Source organism: Dromaius novaehollandiae, unplaced genomic scaffold (genome assembly GCF_036370855.1).
Source record: "Dromaius novaehollandiae isolate bDroNov1 unplaced genomic scaffold, bDroNov1.hap1 HAP1_SCAFFOLD_27, whole genome shotgun sequence".
NCBI classification, from domain to species: Eukaryota; Metazoa; Chordata; class Aves; order Casuariiformes; family Dromaiidae; genus Dromaius; species Dromaius novaehollandiae.
The window spans coordinates 3,630,518-3,657,532 of record NW_026991415.1 but is presented as its reverse complement, the minus strand read 5'-3'; the positions used below and the strand labels follow the sequence as shown (position 1 = coordinate 3,657,532).

Here is a 27,015-nt window from a genome sequence, read left to right as displayed (position 1 = left end):
AGGCAGAATTGTTCAGATGCAGGGCTTCTTGGCAGGAATCCCCAAGACAGCCCTGATCCATCCTTTGCTTCACTTTTAGCTTCCTTTTTCCACCCCTTTTAAGTCTGTCTCTTTTACCATCCTGATCCCTTCCCATACAGCCCACCCCACGCCTGCTTACCCTTAACTCATTGGCACTGTTTTTTTGTTTTGTTTTGTTTTATTTTCATACAGAGGCACTTCAGTCCCGAAGGCTCTTGAGAAAGTCGGGTGATTCAGACAACAGATACCTCATAAAGATTTAAGAGAAGTGTCAAGTCCTGGGCCTAGCAGGGGAATAAACCCGTCCATGAGGAGAGGTTGAGGGAACTGGGCTTCTTCAGCCTGCTGAAGTGCAGGCAAAGGGCAGTAGAGTAGGAGCCTGTGACTGCTTGAAGGGTGGTTTCAGAGATGATCAAGCTTATCTTAGGAGTGGGAAACAGCATAAGAAGGAGAAAAAGCCACAAGCAGCAGCTTGTGGCGCTTAGATGTGACATTAGGAAAAGAAAATGTCACTCATAGAGTACTGCTGTGGTACAATAGGTCACCCAGAGGGACTCCACGATCAGCCTGGCTTTGTGTTTCAAGGAAAAGCAAGTGAGGACAGGAAGACATCAAGAGAGGTCGGGAGACCCCGGGGTGAGAGCAAGGTGGGGAAGCAGGTTGGGTGTCTACAGTCTGCAAGGAAACAGGCACAGGTGTGGGAAAGCATAGGACAGCCTGAGGTGGAGATGGCCAAGGGCACTGCCAAGGCTGAAATCTCCCGACATAGATAGGTCTTTCTCCTCTTGGCTTTGGATGGAGTCTCTGCCACTGAGACCCACCAGAAGACACCATTCCTTAAAGCACTGTGGCCTTGCTGCCTCCTTGTCCCTTGGGAGCCCAGCAAGGTGCCGTATCATGGTCCAGCACTCGGCATTGCACACCCCCACCCACACACTGCCCCCAGGAAGAGCCCTGAGCAAAGCATGATGGAAAGCATCACCCTACCCAGGGGCTGGCTGTCAGTGCCTGGCTGCTCTGCTTGACAACACACATCCAGGTTGACTTGGCATCACAGCCACCTGCACATTGCCTTTGCCTACCTGCAATCAGGGCCTCCAGCTTTCTGCTCTAATCAGACCCTGGGGAGACTTTCTTGGTAACTGCCCTCAGTGGGACCTGTTAACACTCCAAGAAACTTGGGATTTGCTTCTGACTTTAACTTCTGGAGAGGTTTCTTCAGCCTCTTCTCAGCATCTGCAGTTCATGGGCTCAGCACCAAATACACTCGAGGGGTCATGAAAATACCAAAATCCCTAAGGACCAATGCCTGTTTCCATAATTTTCTTCAGTTCTTCAAGTCTTGTGTGGCTAAGTGGGAAGCTTTCAGGAGAGTATTGAAATTAGGCAGATTTCAATGAGCACCTGAACAGGAAAAAATGTCTGCTTCTGAAGCTTTCTTTATTTTTCAGTTTTCAGAATAAGCGGTACCCACATTCTCCAATTCACACTGACCCACTGGATCTCTGAATGAAGTCTGGGCATGTAGGAAAAACAGTAATTTGGATAGGAGACACGTATGGACAAATTTCCTCTCCAGCTCCCCAGCCCTGCAATTTCTCTCATCAGCCACTGGGGACTTAGAGCACTCTGGTTAAAATCTCAGCTTTTTCCTCTCTAGTCTGTAGCTGAAGGTTACAGCTCATGTGCACCAATTCCCACCTGCTTTCCTTAGAGAACTAGCTGCAAACAGACACAGAAGGGTTTGTCTTAATTGCGATCAAAGAAAAATAAAGTTTGAAACAGTTTAATAAAAGATAAAAGACACTCCTCAACTCTATGTCAAGTCCAAGCTGCCTCCAGTGAGCTCCACTGCCCACAAGACATAACCTTCCTTGAAATGTTTTCGACAGATAGATAGGAAAGGATAGACAAGAAAGAGAACAAAGAAGCTGGCTAAAGAGACAATAAGACTGCTGAAGGATGAGGCAAGCTTCAGACTCCCAGAAGCTCAGAGCAGCAACTGGAGAGTTGAGAGGCATCTGAATGATAAAGAACAAGGGGAGGAGGAAAACTGGGAAACTATGGAAAGTGTGTACACCCAGAAAGTCTGATGCGGATGACTTTAGAAATGACCAAGTTAATCAGGACATGTGGAAATATGTGAGAGAGCACAGAGATTACATCCACAGCGTAACAGACAGAGCAGTGGAAACACAAGGTGAAGGGCAGATCAATATTTCTTCTCCTGAGATTAACACCCTTCCTGAAGATTTCCACTCTTTCATCACAGGAAAACATTGACATTAAAATTAGTCAATCATCTGAGCTAATGAAAGTGGGCTCATATTTTTTCTAATGTTGAAAAGAGTTCTTCCCCTTTCCAGGCAGAGCTCAGGTGTCCAACCACAAGCACCCAGTGGCCCTTGGAGTGGCCCCGGTGTCTATGAGGCACCTGCCTGGGCCTGGCAGCTCTCACAGGGGACCTGCAGGAGACCGGAGCCCCTGGGAGCTGCAGATGGAGGCTGGGCAGAGGGGACCAGGGCACCTGCAATGGCACCACATGTCCATGACCCTGTGACTGCATCCCACCCCAGCTCTGAAAATCTCTTTCCCAGTTCAATAAGAACACAAAGATGTTTCAAAAGCTGAAAGATGTAACAAAACTTTTTTTTGCTTTAGGTAGTTTATTTAATTTCTTTCTTCTTTCATTTCTATTGACAGTTCCTGAAGATATCTTTTATAATAATGCCTACACTATTAAATATACTATTTTTGTGTCTTGCACAAGTCCAGCGCCCCTCAAACCACTCCCTGCCCACAATCTTCCTTGCCATATCTCACTTTTTGCACACAGTGAGCTGTAGCGTGAGGTGTCGCCTGCTCACAGCTGATAGAGGAAAGCAGGCTGACCAGCTTCAATAAAATGCTCTCATTATCGATGGCCTAATTTGCTCAAATCTCAATGTTCCTGTGTTACAGTGACATCTTGAAGGAGTCCTTACACATCTAGCCACTCTCTCTTTTCATTCCCTGTATGGTCATAAAGTGTGACTCCATTTCAGGTGACAACAGGGATGGGAATTATCTGATCTGATGTCGGACGCCTGCAGTGCAGATGTCTCTGGCTAACCCAGTTGTCTGGACTTCCCTTTCTAGTCAATGGAAAGAAAAAAGTTGTCCCACTGAGAGGTCTGGAGATGCTTCTCCTGGTGACCAGCTAATGCTCCAGAAAGGTTCCCATAGTTCCTGGGTCACATTTCCCAGCGTCACACAGGAACACAGCTACACAGGGCATCTCAGGCAGCAGTGACCTCTGTATGTGTCTAGAAGGGCCTGAATGTAAAGTTCCCGTCATTGGGTGAAACCTATGCCAGAAATAGCTCTATGCAAGAACTGAAACAAATCTTTTTTTTCAGAACTTCAAACATTCTTTAGCAATTCTAATGAATAATTTCTTTCCTTCTGATTGGCAGCACCATATGCATACACTACAGTAATTACTCCGTGTGAGTGTATATATTCATATAAACGTACAGTTATTCAATGTGATAAATTTCCTACCAACACTCTGAATGGAAAAACCTTGTTCTGAGAAACTACTGTATTCAAATTGACATGTCTCCTCTCTCTCCTTCTGCCCCTCTGTCCTCTCTTCCTCTGCCTACTCTGTCTTTACAGAGGCCTCATGGCCCCTCTGACCTCCAGGGAAGTCTCCTGTTGGATCCTGCCAAGCAGATCCTGAATGCGCTGAATCATCTACCAGAATGTCACCCAGACTGCTGTGTCCTCTTATCCTTCCTACAAGGTCTGGACTGGCTCATCACCTGCTCCAAGGCAAAGGTCCCTGCACTCCAGCCATCCCTTTGCACAGAGCACACCTGCACCTCCTTGCCACCCCAGCCTGCCTTCCTCAGCAGCCCAGTTTCATCCTGCCATTTGAGCTGTCCCACCATGTGCATGTAATTCCACGGAGACAGGGGAGAGGGAGGTGCCAGTAAAGGGACATGGCTGGGATGTTGCATGTGGGGCCCGGAAGAGAGGACAACTCAGAAGAGGGGCAGGGGAAAAAAACATAGAAGTGACACATCTGCAGTATTGGTGATGAGGTCACTCTTGTAGTGGAACCTCGTGGGCTGGGTTCTGGTAGGAGCCATTCTGAGGACAAGAAGAGAATCACACCACCTCTCATCCCACCAGAGATGATATACAGGCAGGAGGATGGGGAAAGGCAGGCAAAGGGGACATGGCTGCAGTGTTGACTGTGAGACCACTTCCACTGCAGCTGCCTGATTGGCCCTCAGCAGATGTGCTGGCCAGCAGGCACTGTGATGTCACCCAGCACCTCAGAGAGTTCACCCAGCAGAAATGACCACCCTGGGGAGGGAAAAGGAGGGGGTGACGCAGGTGACAGGGACCCATCTGGGTGCTGATTGTGAGGGCACCTCTGTTGCAGCCATCCCACCAGCCCACGGCCGGCAGGCAGGCAGGCACGGCTCACGGCCACCCTGCTCAGGACTCGCCCTCTAGAGCGGTCCTGCCACCGAGCAGTGCACAGCTCCTCACTTGGGTCTCCTCCAACCCAGCGTGCTGCCCCTCTAGCCCAGAGACACCATGGACATTATCTGGAGGCTTGCGTTGGCAGCTCGACCTTCCCAAAGTAGCACATGATGGATTATTAGCAGTCAGAGGGGTTTTTTATAGTGCTCTACCAAGAAGGCGTCATACTGTAGGCTCTAATGTACAGTTTGACAATGGGTGGGTGAATTGAATTGTGCAAGATCTGCTGGGACAGCCCAGACCACTCTAGAAGGAATGATTTGTGATGTCACCCAGTGCCTCAGAGAGCCCACCCAGCAGAAGTGACAGCCCAGGGGAGGGGAGGGGGCGATGCAGGTGACAGGGACCCATCTGGGTGCTGATTGTGAGGGCACCTCTGCTGCAGCCACCCCACCAGCCTGCAGCTGGCAAACTGGCAGGCACGGCTCATGGCCACCCTGCTCAGGACTAGCCCTCTGGAGTGGACCTGCCACCAAACAGTGCACAGCTCCTCACCTAGGTCTTCTCTGAGCCCAGCGTGCTGCCCCTGTGTCCCAGACACACCATGGACATTATCTGGAAGCTTGCTTTGGCAGCTCAACCTTCCCAAAGCAGCGCATGATGGATTATTACCAGCCAGATGGGTTTTTTACAGTGTGCAAGGCCTCCTGGGACAGCCCTGCACCACTCCAGAAGGAACTGACCCTCACTTGCTTTTACCCACACCTCACTGCCAAGAGGGCACCTTTGTCCAAATCAGCCTCAGATCCACACTTGGGATTTCACCTCACAGGGGTTCACTTGCAAAGAACAGTCCACGAGTGAGCTAAGACCCAGGCTGTGCCCGAGCTCATCAGGCAGGAGCTTCAGAACCTGCAGGCCTCAACCAGCTCAGTGACACACTGCAAAACGTGCTCAGCTGAGTTGGACACCTGAACTGTCAGGTCAGAAATGACTCCCTTAGAGCAGAGAGGAGCATGTGGAAAGGTGAGGAACACAATTCTGAGGGGCCTTGCAAGTTATCTGCACAAAACAACTTCAGCTTTGCAAGCTGGTTCTCAGCTGTGACCCCTGAAGTATTTCCTGCTGACTTGCAGGCAAGTGCTTGAGCATCACGACTCACTGCAGTCACTGCACATCAGGGAGAAGTGGTTTTAAAGTCCTGTTATTTTCTGAGGAAATCCTTTGTCTTTGGAAGTTTTCCTTATTTTGCCCATTTTAAAAGCTAATGACTGTGGCACTGCTGCTTGAAAGGCTGCTTCTGGGCACTCCACTGTGGCAAGACCCTTTCCTTGTTAACTGTGTGGGTGAAAAAAGTCCCACATGATCTAAACTGCTCTCTGCATCCTCCTGCTAGATGTCAGACCCTGGATGTCCTGTGTCAGAGCCCAGGGCAGTGCGCAGGGTGCAGGTAGCAGCAGAGAGCCCCAAAGCAGGGAGGCCTTCAGCAGGAAGAGCTCAAGATCCTCTCTATAGTTCACTGGATTGGAGGGGAGTTACTCAAATGGTTAAGTAAGGGTTAGTTGGGGGATACTACTGCATTATAAGCAAAGAGTTTCTAGGGTCCTGCCACATGAGAAGAAAAGAGTGTCTGCACCAGTTAGCTCTATGGGCAGTTTCCCCCTCTTAGCCTTTGCTAAAAGGAGAGAGAGGCAACTGCTATGCCTCTAGCCTAAAAAAAAATCTGTTTGACAGATCTCAGAAGTGTTAACTTCAAGAATGTTCTCCAAGAAAACCTTTCTGAAAGATGACCTCTTGTACTCCAAATACTCTAAGCTGCATATTTCTATGTATTTCACAGTCTATGTGGCATATCTGGCTGCAGATCCTGGCAAGAGCTGAGGAAACTCAAGGCTGAACCTCAGCACACAGAAGGCAGCAGGCTGCCAGCATCCCTGGCTCTCGCCACCAGGGCAGCCTGGGCCCTGCGAGCCAAGTCACCTCCTCACCTCCAAGGGCTCCCCAGCTCCCCAGCCTGGCGGCACTCCCCACGCACAGCACTGCTCTCTCCAGACACCTCCTCCCACGCAGAGCAGCACCAAGACACTGGGGCCACCACTCGTTCCCACCACAGGGCACCCCACCACTGTGACAAACCGCACCACCTGCCCCTCACCTCATAGAGGGTTGCCAGCCAACACACACCTTCTCATCAGGGACACAAAGAGCACACAACCAGACATGGCAGCAGCTAGGGGACCCGCAAAGGCCCCAAAACGCACAAAGGCCACGTCTCCAGCCCTTCCGTTTGCTTGTAGTCCTCCAAGGGCTTGCAACAAGTACTTCCTCCGAATAGCCAGTCACAGCCCTGCGCCTGGTCACTTCCTACCTCGAGGCATGAAAGGGCAGAGATATGGCTCAGATCTTGGAGAAATGTCTCACAAGCTCGCTGCAGTTTTGATGAGGTGGATTTTCTATAGCACACAGACACTAGAAACCAGAGATTTCACCATCAATATCCAACCCATGCTGCAGGCCTATATGCTGCTGGGACAGGTGTGATCTCAAAGTCAGTTCCCAGCCAGGTGCCAGCTGCTGGCCTGCCAGCTGCTCTGTCTGCAGTGACCTCACAAGCAACTTTTCAGCCAGGGGCCTGCTGCTGGCCTATAGGGTACTCAGAAGAGATGACCTCACAGCCGTCTTCACAACCATATGCCTGTCAGTGGCCTCTAACCCTCTGAGACAGCAGCTGCCTTACTATGACTTCCCCCACCATGCATCAAATACTGACCTATCAGCTGCTCTGGTAGAAGTGGTCCTCCTGGGCATGGCCAGGGTGCCAGAGCCCATGGGCAGCATCCTGCTGCCCCCGGGCACAGCAGGGCAGGGCAGAGCCTTCTGGCCCCTGGGGCCCCGGCCCCCTGCCTGTGGCACCCCCTGAGGAGCCCCGGGGCCTCAGGGCAGCCAGGGCCAGAGCAGCTCTGGGGCTGCCGGTGCTGGGCAGCAGAGGTGTGGGGCTGGGAGGGGGTGGGGGAGATGGCCCTGCTGGGCTCCCCCCAGCACTGCCCCCCACGGCTCAGAGAAACAGGCTTGGGGTCAGCAGGGACTTGTGGGGTGGCGATGGCACCCCGACCTGTTCCCAAGCTGCTCCCCCAAACAGGCTGTCTTTTGGGTGCAGAGGTCTGACCCCAGTTTGCAGGAGGACAGGGGTTATGGCCACCTGAGGACAAGAACTCTGAGCCCAAAACATGTTCTGCCAAGTTGGCAGCATAAAAGGATCTGGGGGAAAGAAGAGAGGTTCTCCCAAACAAGTAGACCCCTTGGGGTTATTACAAGGTGAAGGTTTGATTTCCCATTTGGGCATTTCCAGCATGGTCTTGAGAGCCCCACGGGAGCTGCCGGACACCCCAGCTCCAGGACACAGGAGCCCTTTCCTGCCAGAGCCAGATGCCAAAGGGGGCCCACTCCCAGGGAAGCCTGGCCATGAATTGCCCCACAGCCTCCACAAGCAGATGGAGCTGGCCCCACAGGAGCCTTGGGGCTCCCAGGAGTCCTGGCTGCCACATTGTCCCCTGAGCCTGGCCAGACCCTCAGGCAGGGCTCCTGTGGCACCCCCCCACACCTTCCAGCCACTCCCACAGCCCGGGACCCACAGCTGTTTTTGCAGTTAACAGTCTCTATGCAACACCTCAGGAAGGTGCTCCCGAAGCCCTTACCTTTGGAGAACTGCAGGAGTATTGAGAACAAGGAACTGTGGTCTGGGCTGATGGTCTTGGTCCAGCAGTTCTCCATCTCACTTGCCCCCTTGCCCTCAGCTCTTCTGTCCATCCAGAGAGAAAGGAAAAAGGATGCTCTTCCCATCTCGTCACCCAAAACTCCTCTCCCTGCTCCTCTGCCAGCCATTGAGGGGCCCCAGCATGCCCCTGCTTCCTGTTATCCCGGCTCCTTGCCAGGGAGCGGCTCTGACGGGCAGCAGTGGGGAGCACGTGAGCAGTGCCCAGCAGCTCCTGGGCCTCGCAGGGAAGTGAGGACACTCCTGTGGACCCAGGGAGACCTCCCTGTGATGCAGCACATCCCACTGTGACCTCAGCTCGTGTCATCAGGGGACTGAGCAGGTCACTGCCGTGGAGATGGCACAGTCAGGGAGAGAGCAGATAGATTTCCCCTCCCCTCAGCTCCCTTCACCCCAGGTATTTGCCAAAGACTTGCTGATTAATTCTTCAGGAATATCTCCAGGTGGTGCCAAAGGCTGTGAAAAATCTAAAAGGGGGCCCTGGAGAGGTCACTTCTGCACCCCTGCACTGACAGGTCTCCGCACTGGGCAGACCTGTGCAGGAAGCTGACGTCTGGGGTTTGGTTTGGGGTTTGGTATTTTTAAAGACAAGATCAAAGTCATGTGGAATGAAACAGCACAAAGCCTGGCCACAGGCTGAGATGCTTTGGTGAGCCTCAAAACTGATGTCTACTGTGGGTTGCTCTTTCTGTAAAAGCAGGATGTAGGACCTTATGCGGAGAGGATGCAGCCTTCCTCCTTGAGGCACCAAAGCAGGCTCTTTGTTTTGAAAAGTCCTCAGCAAGGTTTCTCGGTCTGTGGTGCTTAAGGTAGAGATGATACACCAGAAAAGAGCAAATGTGTCCTGAACACACAGCATCCTGAGAGCTTTATCTGGGACCCTGGTCCCTGCCATGCTTCATAGCCATGGTTACTGGAGTGCCTGAACGTGATGCTGCCCATTAAGAGGAAAGAAAAAAAAAATCTTCAGCAATGGTAAAAATGTGTGAAGTTTTGAAAAGAGGATTTTTTTTGTCAGTTATCACATCGAGTTATTTTTGGAGAAGATTTCAGCTTGTGACTAGATTCTCCTTTTGGGGCTTGATTCATTTGCCCACATAGAGAGGTTGCTGCTGCCTGAGATGCCCTGGGATAGCTGTGTTCCCACATGGTGCTGGAAATTTTGGAGGCGGCTCCTACAGGACCTTAGCTTCTCATTAGGAAAAGTATCTCCAAACACCTCAGTTGAGAAACCTATTTCCCTCCATTGATTGGACAGGGAAGTACAGACAACTTGGTCGGACAGAGACATTTTCACTGGTGGGGTCTGGCATGGGGTGAGATCAGCCTCCTCCCTGTTGTCCCTGAAAATGAAGTCACACTTCATTGACCGTGCAGGGAATGAAAAGGGATTGTGGCGAGATATTTTCAGGACTCCTTTAAAAGGTCACGGTAACACAGGTATGTTGGGATTTGTGCAATTTTGGCCATCCAAAAATAGACGAAGCTGGTCACCCTGCTTTCCTCATCAGTCGAGAGAGCCCAACACCTCAAAGTGCAATGTACTCTCTGCAAAGAGTGAGGAGTTGCATGGACAGCCATGGGCACGGATGGTTTTCTGAGCACCAGGCCTTGTGTGAGACACAAAAATATCTTCTTTATTGGTGCAGGACTGATTATAACAGAAATGTTTAGAAAATGACATTAACAATGAAAAAATGTAGAAATTAAGACAAAGATTTAAAGCAAAGAAATGTGTTGTTATACTTCCCAACTTCTAATTTTTTTTGTGTTCTTACTGTCTTTCTTGATTTGTTCTGTTTCAGTATACTAGTCTTTGGGGCGATGATGCATTATCTTTTTGTCTGAAATTGAAAGTGATTTTCAGAGCTGGGGTGTGATGCAGTCACAGTGTCATGGACATGTGGTGCCATTGCAGGTGCCCTGGTCCCCTCTGCCCAGCCTCCCTCTGCAGCTCCAAGGGCCTCCGGTCTCCCACAGGTCCCCTGCGAGAGCTGCCAGGCCCAGGCAGGTGCCTCAGAGACACCAGGGCCTCTCCAAGTGCCACTGGGTGCTTGTGGTTGGACACCTGAGCTCTGCCTGGAAAGGGGAAGAGTTGTTTTCAACATTAAAAAAAAAAAAAAAAGAAAAGAAAAAAAAAAAGAAAGAAGCATATGAGAACATTTTTGTCAGCTGAAAGGACTGAATAATTCTAATTAAACGTCTGTGTTTTCCCATGATGACATGATTCACGAGTCTAATTGTGTCTTCAACCAAATCCTTCACTGTGTGTCTATCCACCCATTCCTATCTATTTGGGAAAACATTTCAAGGAAGGTTATTCCTTGTAGACTGTGGACCTCATTGGAGGCAACTTGGACTTGACATACAGTTGAGGAGTGCATTTTATTTATTATGTCACTGGATCACGTTCATTTTTCTTTGATCACAACTAAGACAAATCCTTCTGTGTCTGTTTGTAGCTAGTTCTCTACTGAAAGCAGGCGGGAATTGGTGCACATGAGCTGTAACATTTAGCTACAGCCTTGAGTGGAAAAAGGTTAGATTTTTCACCAAGAGTGCTCTAAGTCCCCAGTGGCTGATGAGAGAAATGGCAGGGCTGGGGCAGAATCTTTTCCATGATTGTCTGACCTCAAGGATGCTGCTTTTCCTACATGTGCAGACTTCATTAGGAGACACTCTGGATCAGTATCAGTTGGAGAATGTGGATATCACTCTAGCTTGTAAGCTGAAAACAAGGAAAACTTTGAAAGCAGAAATCCTTTTTTTTTTTTTTTTTTATTTTGGTGCTCATTGAAATCTTCCTCTTGTAAATACACTCCTGAAACCTCTCCAATTAGCCACACAAGAATTGAAGAGCTGAAGAAAATTTTGGGAAGAGGCATGGCTCCTTAGGGGTTTGTGCATTTTAATGAGCCCCATAAGGTATATAGTGCTGAGCCCATGAACCTCCGACGCTGAGACTGAACAGACTTCTCAAGAATTAAAGTCATAAGCCAAGTTTCCAAGTTTCTTGGAGCGTTAACAAGTCCCAGTGAGGGCCATTACCAAGAAAGCCTCCCCAGGGGCTGATTACAGCAGAAAGTTGGAGGCCCTGATTGCAGGGAGGCAAAGGCAATGTGCAGGTGGCTCTGATGCCAGGTCAACCTGGATGTGTATTATCAAGCAGAATGACCAAGCCCCACGGCCAGCCCCTGGGTAGGGTGATCCTTTCCCTCCCATGTTGTTCAGGGCTCTTGCTGGGGACAGTGTCAGGGTAGGGGAGGTGTGCAATGCCTAGTACAGGACACGGTACAGCTCCGTGGAGGGGAGCAGGCAGCGAGGCCACAGTGCTATAAGGTAACATCATCTTCACATAGGCCTCTGTGGCAGAGACACTAGCCATAGCCAAGAGGACAAAGACCTCAGTTCTTCTGGAGGCTTTCAGCCTTGGCATTGCCCTCTGTCATCTCCATCGCAGGCTGTCCTAAGCTGTCCCAAAGCTGCACCTGTTTCCCTGCAGCCTGTAGACACCCAAAATTCTTCCCCACCTTGCTTTCACTGCAGGATCTCCCCACCTTTACTGATGTCCCTCTGTCATTGCTGGCTGCTCCTTGAAACACAAAGCCGGGGCTGATCACAGAGTCCCTCTGGGTGTGCTGGTGCACCACAGCACTACCCTACGAGTGACATTCTTGTTACATGAAGTGCAGTCTGAACCTCTCCAGATGCAAGTTGTGGCTCTTATGCTGCCTCCCAGTACCAAGAAAAGCTCCATCATCTCTGAAACCACCTTGTCACAGGCAGTCACAGGTGACTACCATGTTGGCCTTATCCTCTACGTCAGCAGCCCAGGTCTCTCAACCTCTCCAGACAGGCCATGTGCTTAAGGCCCCCATCCCCATCTTGGCAGACCTCCTCTGGACCCTCTCCAGTTGCTCCCCATTCCTCCAGCACTGGGCAGCCCACACTGGGACACACTGTTCCAGACGTGGCCACAGCAGTGCTGAGTCGAGGGGGATAAGAAGTGCCCTTGCCTGGGTAGCCATGCTCTTCCTAATGCAGTCCTGTATGCAGCTGGCCTCATTTGTTGTGAGCACACATCACTGGCTCATATGGCATCGCTCGTAATGTCCACGGCCTTCTCCTCAGGGTCACTCCTCTGCTGGTCAGGTCTCTGCCTGTCCTGATGCACGTGTTGTTCTGCCCCACTGATGAGCCTTTCCAACAGGACGGGATGTGGAGTATACCCCTGCATACCCCACCTTTACCTGGCTTCCTTTTTCTGCTCACTGGGACCTCCCCTGATCTCCACAACCTTTCAAAGATGATAAAGAGCAGCCTTGCTGTCATACCAGCCAGCTCTCTCCATGTCCATGGATGCCAGACATCGAATCCCATAGACTTGAATGGGTTGAGTTCTAGAGACTTAGGCACTGCAGGTTGGTTTTCTCCTCAGGACTCCTGAATCAAGGCACAACAACTCAGGAGACCTTGCTGGTGAAGGCTGAAGCCAGGAAGGACTTGGCTTCCCCACACCTATCTACATCTGCTTTTACAAGAATCCCTGCCCCTTTCAGCAGTGAGCCCACATCTCCTTGTTTATTCTTTTACTGTCACTGAAGCAGTAGCAGCTCTTCTTCCTGTCCTTCACATCCCCTGCAAGTGTCTCTGTCCCAGAGGAGCTTTGGCTTCCTTAACACCATCCCTACTTTGCTGGACAGTGTTTCTAAATGCCTCCTTTGCAGCCTCTGCCTTCTTCCCTTTTCTGTAGGCTGCCTTATTGCCCTGGAGATCACGTGGGAGCTCCCTGTATAGCCAAGCTGGGCCCCAGAGATGTCTACCAGCTTTATAAACTGTTCATTTGGAGCATTCTTGTGCCTGATGGATGCTGTCCTTAGTGACCTGCTGGCTTTCCTGAACTCCTCTGCCCTTCAGAGCTGCCTCCTTTGGTCCATCCCATGGAATAGTTCCATACATCCAAGATGCCTCTTCACACATAGGGCATGCCCTTCCTGATGATCCCTGGTGGTCTCTCCTGAAGAACTTGCACCCTGCCATTGAAGGACTCCAGTCATGCGAGTGATCCCACTACATCTCCGGTATTCCAATCATGTGGAAGTCCTGTGACAGCTTGTCCATCTCCATTTGCTGCTGCCTGCACCCCAGGCTGCATGTGTTTGCATATGTGTTGGCTTCAGCATCTCAGCTGTGGTGCCGACTGAAGATTTGTTACAGATAAACAGGTTACCAAGGACCTTGCGTATGCAGAGGCTTTGATTGGAAGTGGTGACACGCTGGCATGGATAGCAGGTGGCAATGTAATGGTGAAAGGAGGTTCCCACTCAGAGAGCAAACCCTGCAGTGCCCCAGGCCAGGGCGATAAACAGAGCTGGGCTGTGCAGGAATGCCAGGAGAGGGGTTGACTACCTGAGCTGACTCTGCAGCACCATTGGACCTGTGACAGACTTCTTCAACTAATCTCCAGGAAGGACAAGGTGCCACTGAAGAAGTCCCTCAGCCTGGACATCCTTTGATCCAGTGACCCTGAGGTCATCATTAGCCCAGTCCCTGCTCATATCATCTGGCAGAGTGAGCAGAGGTTCAGGGGAGGACAGCTAGAAGGGTTTGAGAGTGCAGAGGCTAGAGTGGAGACCTTGGTGTGATGTGCCTCTCCCATTTACGAAATACACTTGGATGCAGACAGTAGAGACTGTGCCCGAAGACAGTATTGGAGATTCATTTGTCTGGGGACAGATAAGAAACCCAAGATGCCCTGGGGCACTTGCCCAGCAGCAACTCCAAAGGGACATGGTTTTCCTGAATGTGCCATGCTGTATGTGCTAGAGACGTGGTTGTGCTGGACTCCTCCAGCATCCGACATGGCCCTGCAGGCCTCTTTCCATGTCATTAAATTAAGCGTCTGCACTGAATTACGTTACCTGCTTGTAACACTGGAATCTGCTTCTGTCTCAGCTTCACAGTGAGTGGGGCTCTAGTTGTAGGAGGCATCTGGGGTCATTTCACATGGCCAGGGCAATTCCCCACCTGGCCCCCACCTCATGCTCCAGAAGGATGCGGATCTCCCAGTTGTTCTATCAGAGCAAGCAGACACTGCACATGCCTCGGACCACCTCTGTCGTTTCAAATGTCACCAGGTGTCACCAGCTAACTGACTCCCAGCCTCCCCCTCTTGTGATTGCAATGGGAGTGTAGACAAGGAGCTCACGTGCAGACCCTTCTGTTGTGCACACTTCAACTTGGGAAGGAGAATCTCAGCACCTGTGTGTTTGTGGAGTTCATGGGAGCGATCTGAATCCCACTGCAGCCCAGGGGCTTCTAAACAAGCCTGAATGCCCAGATTGATTCATATGAATGAAAACCTGAACCATGTGTCCACAAGCTCCCTCCTTGTCCCTATCTAGGTGTCCTGCCTAATTATGAGATGGGAATAGGGGCTTCCAGAGTGGGACATTTCCACCTATCATAGATAGTCATCCTCTGATGAAATAAGTTGCAATGCTGGAATCAGTTTCTCTCCACTCTTTACAGAAGGACAATAGGTGATTATTTTAGTTTATTCCAATGAACATTTCCCAGGAGGAGGGAGCACAAGGGACAGAGAGGGTCAGGCTCCCGGGGCAGAGGTAGCGCATGGCAACCTGGCAGCACTGCCCAGAGACAGCTGTGTGCAGGAGCAGCTCCTCTGCCAAGAGCAGCAGGGCTGCGGGCACTGCCTGCTGCTGCTGACATGAGCTGAGAGAAGGCAGAGAGAAGTGCAAGGCAGTGTGGAGTGGGAGGACAGAGGAGAGCTGCTTGTGGGAGAAATCTTCACAGCCCTTGACACAGTAAGTCTCTGGCTGTAGAGCAACACTACTGAGGTTCCTGGAGGGGTCTTCTAAACCCAGCCCATCCCCTGAATTGCTCTCCGGGTTCCTCTAGTGCACAGGAGGAGGGGGAGATGCTTCAGAACAGGGATTCCCTGCCACACCGTTACTGGAACAGGGTGCCTTGCCACCTCCTCCCAGGGATGGCTGCAGGGCTGTGAAGCCTGGGTGTGCACATATGTCTGACCAGGGCTTTGATTCAGGGCAGTGTGCCTGCGCCCCAGCTTGCTGTGTGCCTGGGGCAGTGACTCTGCTGCCTGCGAGGGTCAGCACTCAGCCTTCCCAGAGAGCTCCCCATGGCACTGCGGGGAGAACCTCTGTGTGGAAGGAGCAACCCCTGGCAGGGCAGGTTCCTTCTCCTGCTGAGAGCATGCTGCATGGGTCAGGGCTGCTCACAGCTCTAGCTCACTCTAAGCACATTCCTGAGGGGACTTTTCAAGAGGGGGCTCTGGGCAAGGGCTCCTTGAAAGGGAAGCAGCTTCCCTTTCAGGGTGCATGTTTTCAGTTCCCTCATTTTGGCAGGGAGAATGAAGGAAAGAGTTTTCTAGTTTGACAAAGAACTGGGACCCCTAAACCTTCACTCTCAGAGATCAGTAGGTCTATGAAAAACTGGGAAAAGCCCCTTCATCCTCACCCAGCCTACAGACAGCATCGTCATCACCTTTATGGCATTATAAGGGTTTATGTGACGTGCTCCTTAGGACATTTGAGCACAGCAATGCCCCTGGCCAGTGCCCTGTCCCGGGAGGTTTCTGTAGGGCAGAACTGAGCACACAGAGGGTGGAACAGGGTCTGGGAAAAGACGTTGGGACAGAGAAAAAGCTGCCAGCAGGGACAGCTCCAGGCAGCAGAGATGGGCAGGGAATGAGAGGGAGCTGTTCACAGAATCATCATGGGAGAATGGATTTGGGCAAGTCATGGTGTGTCCCTCCACTGCAGATAGCTTCCCCCGAGCAAGCTCCCCATGTTTCCTCTCCCACCCAGCAGAGCCTCTGCCCTGACAGTCATGGGGTCCAGGGCATGAGCTGCCTCCTCTGCAGCCAGACCTCTGCCAGAGGTGAGGAGCCTCTCTCCTGCCACAGGCCCATGTTGTCCTGCCCAACAAATGTGGCCATCTGCAAGGGGGCATGTCCAGCCGGGCAGGTGAAGGCTTTCCCGCGTTCCCATCTGTCTCTCTCTCCTTGCCTGCCTTGGCAGCAGGATCGTGGTGTTGCTCCTCATTTCCCCAGCTGTCCATGCTGCTCCCTTTCCTCTCTCGGGCTCTCTGGGGTTGCGGGGCTTTCAGCTGCAGTTCAGACACCGACACTGCAAGTTGGGGAACAGCAGGGTCTGCATGGGAGTGAGCTGTCCCCAGCCTCCTTGAAACCTGTGAGACTACAGAAAAGGGACCCTGTGGGGCTGGGGAATGAGCTGACCTTACCATGCTCTTCATCACTGTCTGCATGTCTGGCCAGAGAGAGAAGGAATTGGAAGTCTTCCCTTAAAACCTGAAATCCTCCAGTCTCAGCTCAGTGTGTTTTCTTTCTGAGAGGAACGTCTGAGTGTGATTGTCCTTCAGCTGAGAGAGGTGCAAGCACAGGTGAGTGAGGGGCGAGACTCATTGACAGACCACATCCCGGGACTCTGTACAAAGTCATAGCGAGCCCTGTTTTCCCCTTGCGATGCACAAGTGCTCATGCTGAGAGCAATCAAAATGCCAAAGATTTCTGCCTGTCAAAGAATGCTTCCACGGTGAGAGGGAGGCATCTAAAAACTAAATCCATCTATGACTAGATCTCTGATGCAGGTCATTTGTTTTTTGTTTTTTTTTTTTTTTTTGTAAAAATAGGTGTCTAAAAGTGGAACAGCCCTTCCACATAAGGGGTAGACATTGTCTGCTGCAGGATGTGTGCATCAGAGCTAGTCACTTCCCACTCCCACTACAGAGCCTGGAGCACAGATGGTAAATAGACCTGAGGAGAGGGTCCATCTCACTGGGACAGAGGCATCTAGAAAGGGTCAGCTCAGCCCCTCCACTTTCCTCTTTCTCTCCCTTGCTCGAGTGGGATCTGGTGTGACTGATTCAGACACAGACACCTCTGTTCATGAGGGCAAGGTTGGGAGAGATGAATCCTTCTCAAGGGTCTTCTCTTTCAGAGGCAGCTGGCATGAGAACTGTATTCATCTCTCATTCTGGTAAATAGAGAATATTCCCACTGTGTCCCTGGACCAAGTCCCCTTTCTGTATGTCATGGCAATCATTTTCTGGTATCCCACCAAATATGTGGGGCTGACTGACACCTCCATTTCCATCCTCTAGCAGAGCAGAACTGACTCCTCTGGAGACCATGGGCAGAGGGCCCTGCATTGCATGTCACGTTCAGTCAGCATGAACCAGAGCTCCAGACAGAACGCTGAATGAATGTAAGGTACAGAGAAAATGTGGGGATTTTTATTACAAATGGAATGGTTTTGGTTCAGAGAAGACTGCTGTAACTTGTCTCTGCCTTTTCCCCCAGAGCCAAATGGGAGCAAATGTCCAACAACACCTCCTTCAATGAATTCCTCCTCCTGGCATTTGCAGACACACGGGAGCTGCAGCTCTTGCACTTCTCGCTCTTCCTGGGCATCTACCTGGCTGCCCTCCTGGGCAACGGCCTCATCATCACAGCCATAGCCTGTGATCACCGCCTCCACACCCCCATGTACTTCTTCCTCCTCAACCTCTCCCTCCTCGACCTCGGCTCCATCTCCACCACTGTCCCCAAATCCATGGCCAATTCCCTGCAGAACACCAGGGCCATTTCCTACTCAGGATGTGCTGCCCAGGTCTTCCTATTTGTCTTCTCGTTAGGAGGAGAGTATTCTCTTCTCACTGTCATGGCCTATGACCGCTTTGTTGCCATCTGCAAACCCCTGCACTACGGGACCATCATGGGCAGCAGAGCTTGTGTCAAAATGGCAGCAGCTGCTTGGGCCAGTGGTTTTATCAATGCTCTCCTGCACACTGGGAACACATTTTCAATACCACTCTGCCAAGGCAATGCTGTAGAGCAGTTCTTCTGTGAGATTCCTCAGCTTCTCAAGCTCTCCTGCTCAGACTCCTACATAAGGGAAGTTGGGGTTCTTGTGGTTAGTGCCTGTTTAGCCTTTGGGTGTTGTGTTTTCATTGTGCTGTCCTACATGCAGATCTTCACTGCTGTGCTGAGGATCCCCTCTGAGCAGGGCCAGCACAAAGCCTTTTCCATGTGCCTCCCACACCTGGCCGTGGTCTCCCTGTTTCTCAGCACTGCAATGTTTGCCTACCTGAAGCCCCCCTCCCTCTCCTCCCCAGCTGTGGATCTGGTGGTGGCTGTTCTGTACTCGGTGGTGCCTCCAGCAGTGAACCCCCTCATCTACAGCATGAGGAACAAGGAGCTCCAGGATGCCCTGAAGAAACTGATTCAGCTGGTATTAGTTCAGCAGCAGTAAGCTGCCCATCCCTCTTCACAGGTGATTTCTAATTTTCTCGGACAACTTTTGTACTTTCGGCATTCTCCCTGTGATAATCACGTTTGTACATTAGTGTTTGAATTCATCCCACTTCTCCAGAGGCGCAAACCCCGTCTGTCTGCCTGAGAGGCCTTCTGTAAATGTGTCTCTCACTGTGTCGGAGCTGGGCGGTCTTGAATAAAAGGGGATTTCCACGGTGCTGTGCTTGAAAGTTGGGTTTTTTTTCCAAAGCTGGAGCAAAGAATGCGCTCAAGGACTTTAACCATGAAATGGCCTGTTGCATTTCTATGGCTCTCCATGGGCCCAAGGCGATGAGCTCATGGGGTGCTGTGTTAGGGAATGCGGGCTGCATTCAGCTCTCACTTGTGCGTGCCCAGTGCTCCTGGAGGTGCTGAATGGTCAAGCGGTATTTGCCTGGGACTGTCTGCCCTGTGGCAGGGTTGGTGACAGATGCCCACAGTGGGGACCCTGCAGGCAGAGGGAAGGGAGCCTGCAGAGTGGTTCATGTCACCTTCATTGAAAACACATGTGCTGCATCTAGGGTCACACCTGAACACAGCCTGAGCCATCTGAAATGCCCTGTGATTGCTCAGAGCATCATCCACAGCCACAGACCCCTTGGTAGGGGGTTGTCAGGTGCAATGATGCCCGTCCAGCTGGGTCTGCTTCTCACCCCAACCACCACGGCCAGTGCAGAGTCACCCCATGGCCCTGGGGCACCACAGCCCGCTCACTCTGCAGAGCAGCACCGCCAGCTCGGGGCCCTGCGGGGAGCACAGGGGAGGCTCCAGGAGTGGCCAGGCAGGCCAGCACTGATGCACTCCCTGGGGTGAGGACACACACCGGTGGGTTTGTGGGGCAGAGCCAGGTCTCGTGGAGGGGAATCAAGACATGCCAGGCACAGGAGAGTGGAGGCCATTTGCAGCCCTGGCTGTACAGCCCAGGTTTATGGGCAAGTTTTGCTGTGCGGCCAGCTCGTTCCTGCTGGGCTCAGCGCCTGTATCGAGGGCAAGAACCAGGTCTAGGCAGCCTCTGTCCTGGCCCAGACCCCAGCAGGCCCTGGGCACGGCTGTGTGCTAACCCCTGCGTGGGGCACGGCCAGGGCTGGGCAAGGTGCAGGAACTGTGGAGGCTGCCAAAGCAGGAGGGCTGTGGGGGACGGGGCACAGAAGGCTGTCGCAGGGACTGTGCCAGGGGGACGTTGGCCTCGCCCATGAGCTCTTGTTCTTGCTCCAGCTGTGCTGGAGCCGAGGCCAAGGACCAAGAGGTCCCTCAGGCAAAGCTGTGCTGCTTGGGGAGCTGCCCTGAGCACCACAACAGGCAGAGCACGCTCCTTGTGTGTCCCCGTCCTGCTGGGAGGGTGGCACGGGCACAACCCCTCCCTGCAGCCCCCACTGGCCCCTGCCCCTGCCAACCTGCCCCTGCCAACCTGCCACCACCCCCGTGCTGCCTCGTCCTCTGTCCCTCTTCTCCACACTGCAGGGACCAGTGATGCAGCAGGAGCTGGCACAGCCCCACAGCCGCTGCCCGGCCCCTGGCCCTCCCCGCCTGCCTGCCAAACATCACATCCATCTTCAAGAAGGACAGGAAAGAGGATCTGGGGAGTGATGGGCTGGTCAGTGTCACCTCAGGCCCTGGGAAGCAAATCTTCCTGGAGCTAGTTCCAGCCACATGAAGGGGTCAGGAACAGCCAGCATGACGTCATTGAGGGCAAATTGTGCCTGACCAGTCTGGCTGCCTTCTGTGATGGGACGACTGGCTGTGTGGACAAGGGGAGTGCAGTGCATGCACTCCTTGAATGTAGGAAGGCCTTTGACATGCTCTTCCATAACATCTTTGTAACCAAACTGGGGAGAGGTGGGATGGAGGAGTAAGCAATGGAGGGTGTGGGAAATGAGCTGGAGGCCGCCTGGCTCAAAGGGTGGAGAACATTGGTGCAAAGCCAAGGAGTCTTGAAAGACTTGGGGATTTGACTGACAGAAACTTCATGACATTGTACAAGGAGAAATGGCAGGTGCTGTGTAAGAGGGGGCAGAACAGCCTGTGCATCAGGACAGGCTGGGACTTGACCGGTAGAGGAGTGACCCTGAGCAGAAGGACCTGGACAATGCAAGGGATGTCACATGAGCCAGTGCTGCGTGCTCACCATAAATCAGGCCAGCTGCATACGGGGCTGCATTAGGAAGTGAGCGGCCACCCAGACAAGGTGAATTATTATCCCCCTCGTCTCAGCACTGGTGAGGCCACATCTAGAACAGGGTGTCCCAGTGTGGGATGCCCTGTGCTGGAGGAATGGGGAGGAACTGGAGAGGGTCCAGAGGAGGTCTGTGAAGATAAGGTTGGAGTCTAAAGGACAAGGCCTTTATGGAGAGGCTGAAGGACCGGGGCTTGTTCAGCCTGATGAAGGGGAGGCTGAGGGCAGTAGCGTAGAGGCCTGTGACTGCTTGAAGGGTGGTTTCAGAAATGATGGAGCTTTTCTTGGTAGTGGGAAACAGCATGAGAAGGGGAAAGAGCCACAAGCTGCAGCTTGTGGGGTTCAGCTGTGACATTAGGAAAAGGAAATGTCACTTGAAGGGTAGTGCTGTGGTGCCACAGGTCATGCACAGGCAGTCTGTGATCAGCCCCTTGCTTTGTATTTCAAGGAAAAGTAAGTGAGGACAGAGAGACACCAGTAAAGGTAGGGAGATCCTGGGGTGAGAGCAAGGTAGGGAAGCAGGTTAGGTGTCTACAGACTGTGGGGAAAGAGGCACAGGCCTGGGACAGTGTAAGACAGCCTGTGGTGGAGACAACCAAGGGCACTGCCAAGGCTCAGAGCCTCCAAAGGTCTTTGCCCTCTTGGCTATGGCTGTTGTCTCTGCCACCGAGGCCTCTGACAAGATGCTGTTTCTTTAAAGCACTGTGGCCTCCTTGTCCACAGGGAGCCCAGGAGGTGCCATGTCATTGTCCTGTGCTCAGCGTTGCACACCCCCACCCTTACACTGCCCCCAGGAAGAGCCCTGAGAGTGATGTCTGAAAGGAGTCCCTAGTTATCTAGCCACACTCCCGTTTCCTTCCCTGCACGATAAATGAAGTGCTACTCCATTTGAGGTGACAACAGGGAGGAGGCTGATCTCCCCCAATGCCAGGCCATTTTGGTGCACATGTCTATGTCTAATGCAAGTGTCTGGACCTCCCTTTCTAGTCAAGGGAGAGAAATAATTTGTCTCACTGAGAGGTCTGGAGATGCTTCTCCGGGTGACCAGCTAATGCTCCAGAAAGGTTCCTGTAGGTCCTGGGTCACATTTCCCAGCTCCACATGGGAGCACAGCCACCCCAGGGCATCTCAGGCAGCAATAGCCTCTATATGTAGGCAGATGAATAAGGGCCTGAACACCAACTTTTAGTCATAAGGTAATACCTATTTGAAAGATAACTCTATGGAAGAGCTGAAAAAAATCCTCATCTCCACAAATCAATTTTTTTTAATCAATTGGAATGGATTTCTTATTTCTTTCTGTATTATTTATTTTACATTTATATAGAGTTATTCATTCCTGATACATTTCCTACCAGCACTGCGCATGGAGAAACTTTGTTCTGAGGAACGACTGCATTCAAATAGACGTACTGCCTATCTCTTCTTCTGCCTCTCTGTCCTTTCTTCTGCATCTGCAGAGCATGGGGAGAGGCAGGCAAAGGGGACATGGCTGCAGTGTTGATTGTGAGGTCACTGCCACTGCAGCTGCCTGATTGGCCCTCGCAGATGTGCTCACCAGCAGGCATTGTGATGTCACCCAGCACCTCAGAGAGCCCACCCAGCAGCAGTGACAGCCCTGGGGAGGGGAGGGGGTGACGCAGGTGACAGGGACCCATCTGGGTGCTGATTGTGAGGGCACCTCTGCTGCAGCCACCCCACCAGCCCGCGGCCGGCAGGCAGGCAGGCAGGGCTCATGGCCACCCTGCTCAGGACTAGCCCTCTGCAGCCGACCTGCCACCGAGCAGCACACAGCTCCTCGCCTAGATCTCCTCCGAGCCCAGGGTGCTGCTCCTGCAGCCCAGGGACAGCACAGGCAGGATCTGGAAGGTTCAGCTCAGTGGCAGCTCAGTGTGCCCAAAGTTTTGCATGATGTATTATTACCAGTCACAGGGTTTTTATAGTGTGATACCAAGAAGGAGTCACACTGTGTGCTATAATGTACAGTTTGATGATGGGTGGGTGAGTTTAACTGTGCAAGGCCTGCTGGGACACGCCTGGACCACACTAGAAGGAACTGAACCTCACTTGTTTTTTTCCCCACACCTCAATGCCAAGAGGGGACCTTTGTCCAAATTAGCCTCAGAACCACACTTGGGATCTCATCTCAGAGGGGGTTCACCTCTAGAGAAGAGTCCAGGAGTGAGCTAATAGCCAGGCTGTGCCTGGGTTGATCAGGCTCCCAGAGGCCGAGAGGATGAAGGAGCCAGGTGAGTTCATGGTGCTGCAAGGATGAATTACCCTGGATGAGGGTTGAGACCCTCTGTCAGCTGTAAGAGAAGCCTGTATGAGCAAGAGTGGACTGATTTCCCAGTGGTGGTTGTCTGAAATGAGGGGAGACAAATCCCAGCAGAAGAGCCCCTGTGGCATGGGAGCAAGCCAACAGGAAAAAACCCTCCCTGCTGTCCTCTGGATGAACACAGGGCATGAGCTTAACAGTCGTGGGTGGGATTCAGCTTCCCGATTGCAAAACGTCCATATCTGAGCTTCAGGAAAAAAAAGACTGGAGAGGATGGAACCACCTACTTCGAGGTGCAAACCGCACAGGCAGAAAATCACACCCCAGATACTGAGACACAAGTCACCTCACAGACTGCTGCTCCTTGCCCATCCCTTGCAGAGACAGAAGTGACCTCACCGTCACCTTCGTGGCCATGTGCCTCAGATTGGCCTTTGAGCTTTGGAGCCTATCAGCCCCTCAGAAATCAGTACTCTCATCATCACCTTCCAACCCTATATGCCTGCTGCTGGCAGGTCAGCTTCTCAGAGGGACATGACCCAGCTATGTGCCTGCTGCTGACCTATCAGGCACTCAGGCAGAAGTGACCTCACAGACAGTTTCCAACTCATGTACTCGCTCCTGGCCCATCACCTGCAGAGATAGAAGTGACTTCACAGTCCCCTGCATGCTCTTGTACCTCCCAAGGGCCTACAAGCTTCTGAGACAATCTTCTCCCACAATACAGCCATGATACCACAGCTGTCTGCACTGCCACTCAGAGGGACCTCGGCAGGCTGGAGAAATGGGCACAGAGGAACCTCATGAAGCTCCACAAAGGGAAATGCAATATCTTGCACGTGAGAAAGAGTAACCCAGGACACACTGGGTGCTGACCATCTGGAAAGCAGCTTTGCAGAGAGGGACGTGGGGATGCTGGTAGACAACATGAAGCAGCATGAGGCAGCAACATGTCCTCGTGGACAAAAAAGCCAATGGTTTCCTGGGCTGCACTGGAAGAGTGTTGCCAGCAGGGCGAGGGCTCTGTGCCTGCAGGCTCTGTGTCAGCAGGCTCTGTGCCTGCTGTCTAATAAGGTCCTCAGGCACAAGTGACCTCAGAAGCACATGCCATGCTTTGAGCCTGCTGCTTGCCTATCACATTCTCCAGCACAACTGACCTCACAATTACCTTCAGCATGAGCCACAGGCTGACCTGTCAGCTGCTCAGAAAGAAGTCACCTCACAATCATCTGTCCAGCCCAGGTGCCTGCTGCAGGCCCTTCTGCTTCTCTGATGAACACGACCCAGCTATTTGCCTGCTGCTATCCAGTCAGGTACTACGGCAGAGGTGACTTCACAATCAACATCCAAGCCATGTGCCTCCTGATGGCCTATCAAGAGCTGATACTGCAGTGACCTCACAGTCACCTTCACTGCCATGTACTTGGTACTGGCCTATCAGCTGCTACACCTTAAGTGACTGCACAATGAACATCCAAGCTGTGTACTTGCTGCTGGCCTCTAAGCTGCACAGACAGAGGTGACCTCACAGGCACTTCCACACCCCGGTGCCTGCTGCTGGACCATCATCTTCGGAGACAGAAGTGACATCACTGTCATCTTCACAGCCAGGGTCCTCCTAGTAGCTTAGGAACTTCCAAGACATAATTCACCTCATCATAACTTTGCCACCCATCAGCCTCTTAGTGGCCCATCAGCTGACCAGGTACAAAGAACCTCACAAACAACATCCAAGCCCACGCACCAGCTGCCGGCCTTTCAGCTTCCTGATGGACGTGACCCAGCTCTGTGCCTGCTGCTATCCAGTCAGGTACTTGGGCAGAAGGCACCTCACAATCAACATCCAAGTCATGTGCCTGCTGCTGGCCAATCACCTGCAGAGACAGGAGTGACCACAAAACCTACATGCTAGCCCTGTGCCTGCTGGTGGCCTATCAGGTACTCAGGCAGACATGACCTCACAGCCACTAACACCACACAGGAGTCAAGTGCTGGCCTATCAGCTAAGCACATACTTGCATTTCTGTGTTGCTGTAGAGTGCTGTAGAGTGACATCGTGACAGCAGAGATTCACATCATCCCCTCACCATGCTCACAGGGCAGCCAAACACCCCTCAGGGACCAGGTACTACACCAAAAACTCAGCACCTCCACCTAGCCTATCGCGTATTGGTGCAATGGTTACCTCACAGTCCAGTTCAAAGCCGAATGCCTGGAGCTGCCCTCAAAGTGTCCGAGACACAAATGACCTCACAAGCGCAAATGGCAGCAATATGCTGTCTGCTTGGCACAAGTGACCTCACTATCAGCCTTGAAGCCGTGGGCTAGCTGCTCGCCTGTAACACACTCAGGAAAACGTGAGCTCACAAGCACAGAGAGCAGCTGTGTCCCTGCTGCTGGCCTCTGAGGTTCTCAGGAAGAAGTGACCTCACAGTCTGCCCCAAAGCCATGGTCCTACTGTTGGCCTATTACGTCCTGAGGCAGAAGGGAGCTCAGAAGGACAACATCGCAGTATTCCTGCAGCCTGCCTCTCTGGCAGCATTGAGACACGAGGGACCTCACCAGCATCACCAAAGCTGTGTGTTCCTCAGAAGCACAACTTACCTCACAAGCACAAACGGCATCGATGTGCCTGCTGCTGGCCTAGTTGGTACTGAGTCAAAAGTGACTGGAGAAGTGCAAACCTTTAAAGAGGAGAAGCTCACCTGGGCCACTCGCATGGCCCTTGAGTACGCTGTGATCACTCTGTACAGAACAGTCTTCTGCAAATGGCTTCCATCTCCTGGCAGGTTTCTCTCCAGATCATGGCACATCTCCACTCTGTCACCCTGGGCACAAATCACAAAAGGCAACGATTGGTCTTGCTTTTCCTTTAGTACCATCGTCCGAGCTGTGAGCCTTTGCACTGGAGGACCTACACAATGACAGCAGGAGGCCACTGCCATTTCTAGTGCCGAGGTACAGAGATCAGCTGAGGGAGCAGCTACACTGGAAAGGGTCCCTGACACTGTCAGACCAACTCAGCACTGCATGAGGCATCACCCTGACACCAGACCTCAGCTGTGCCAGCTAGTCTGCAAACACACTGTCCCTGCCACACAGAGCTGGCCCTTCTGCTAGATACAACCAAGTGCCAGCAAGAAGAGATGGATGCAGGACCCTCACTGCTTGCGCACTCCCCAGGCACTGCCCTGCTCACTGCCTTCCCCTGGCTCCTCAACCAACACACACAGTGAAGCTCTTGTGGTAACACCAGGAGGTGGCCAAGGCACTCCAGGCTCACAAGGCAGGTGCGAATGGTCAGCACAAGCTCAGTGACAGAGCTGGCTCCTTGGGTGATGCTGCTCTTTTCAGAGGGAAGCAGGCTGCTTTCTTTGGGCAGAGCAGGCTGCTGCTTTCCACCCCCATCCCCTCGGGATCCTCCAGCTAGGGATGGGACATTTTGTTTAGTAATACAAAAGTTACAGATCACTGTAGAAACCTTTGAGAGTGCTGAAGGCCTCCTGAGTCCAAAGTAACCTTGGTTCCCTGCCTTTAGTTCCTTGGACAAGGAGCCCCTGTGAAGGGAAAAAGGGTGCAGAGGCTTTGACATGAGGCCCAAGCAAGGAGACAGCCCCAGACTGGAGCTCTGCTCAAATGCCAGCTGTCCTGGCTGCCACGGGCAACCTGGCCCTGGGCACAGCTTCACCCCTCACAGAGCCAGGAGCCCAAGATCTGTGAGACTTCCTCACTTCAAGCTGAGCAGGCTTTGGAGCATGCAGACAAAGGCACTCAAGAGATGCTGACATTTAATTATAAGGATCTTGGACTCATCTTATGTGGCACCACAACCTTCTAGGAAAAGGAGGGGGCACAATGGCATTTGCTGAGCAGGCTGGCAGTAACAGCATTTGTGGGACATGGAATTTGCAGCACAGCAGAGGTAGCAGGAGGTG

The 27,015-nt window shown here is 52.3% G+C and overlaps 1 protein-coding gene across 1 annotated transcript in view; it reads right to left on the bottom strand.

The window, feature by feature from the left end:
- Nucleotides 1–25,962, bottom strand: part of LOC135326317 (olfactory receptor 14A16-like) — a 32,903-nt gene extending 6,941 nt beyond the window's left edge. Inside the window, exon 1 of the mRNA XM_064504198.1 lies at nt 25,786–25,962. Coding sequence (XP_064360268.1) covers nt 25,786–25,962 — 177 coding nt within the window. The remainder of the gene's footprint in view (nt 1–25,785) is intronic.
- Between the last annotated feature and the right edge of the window lie 1,053 nt (nt 25,963–27,015).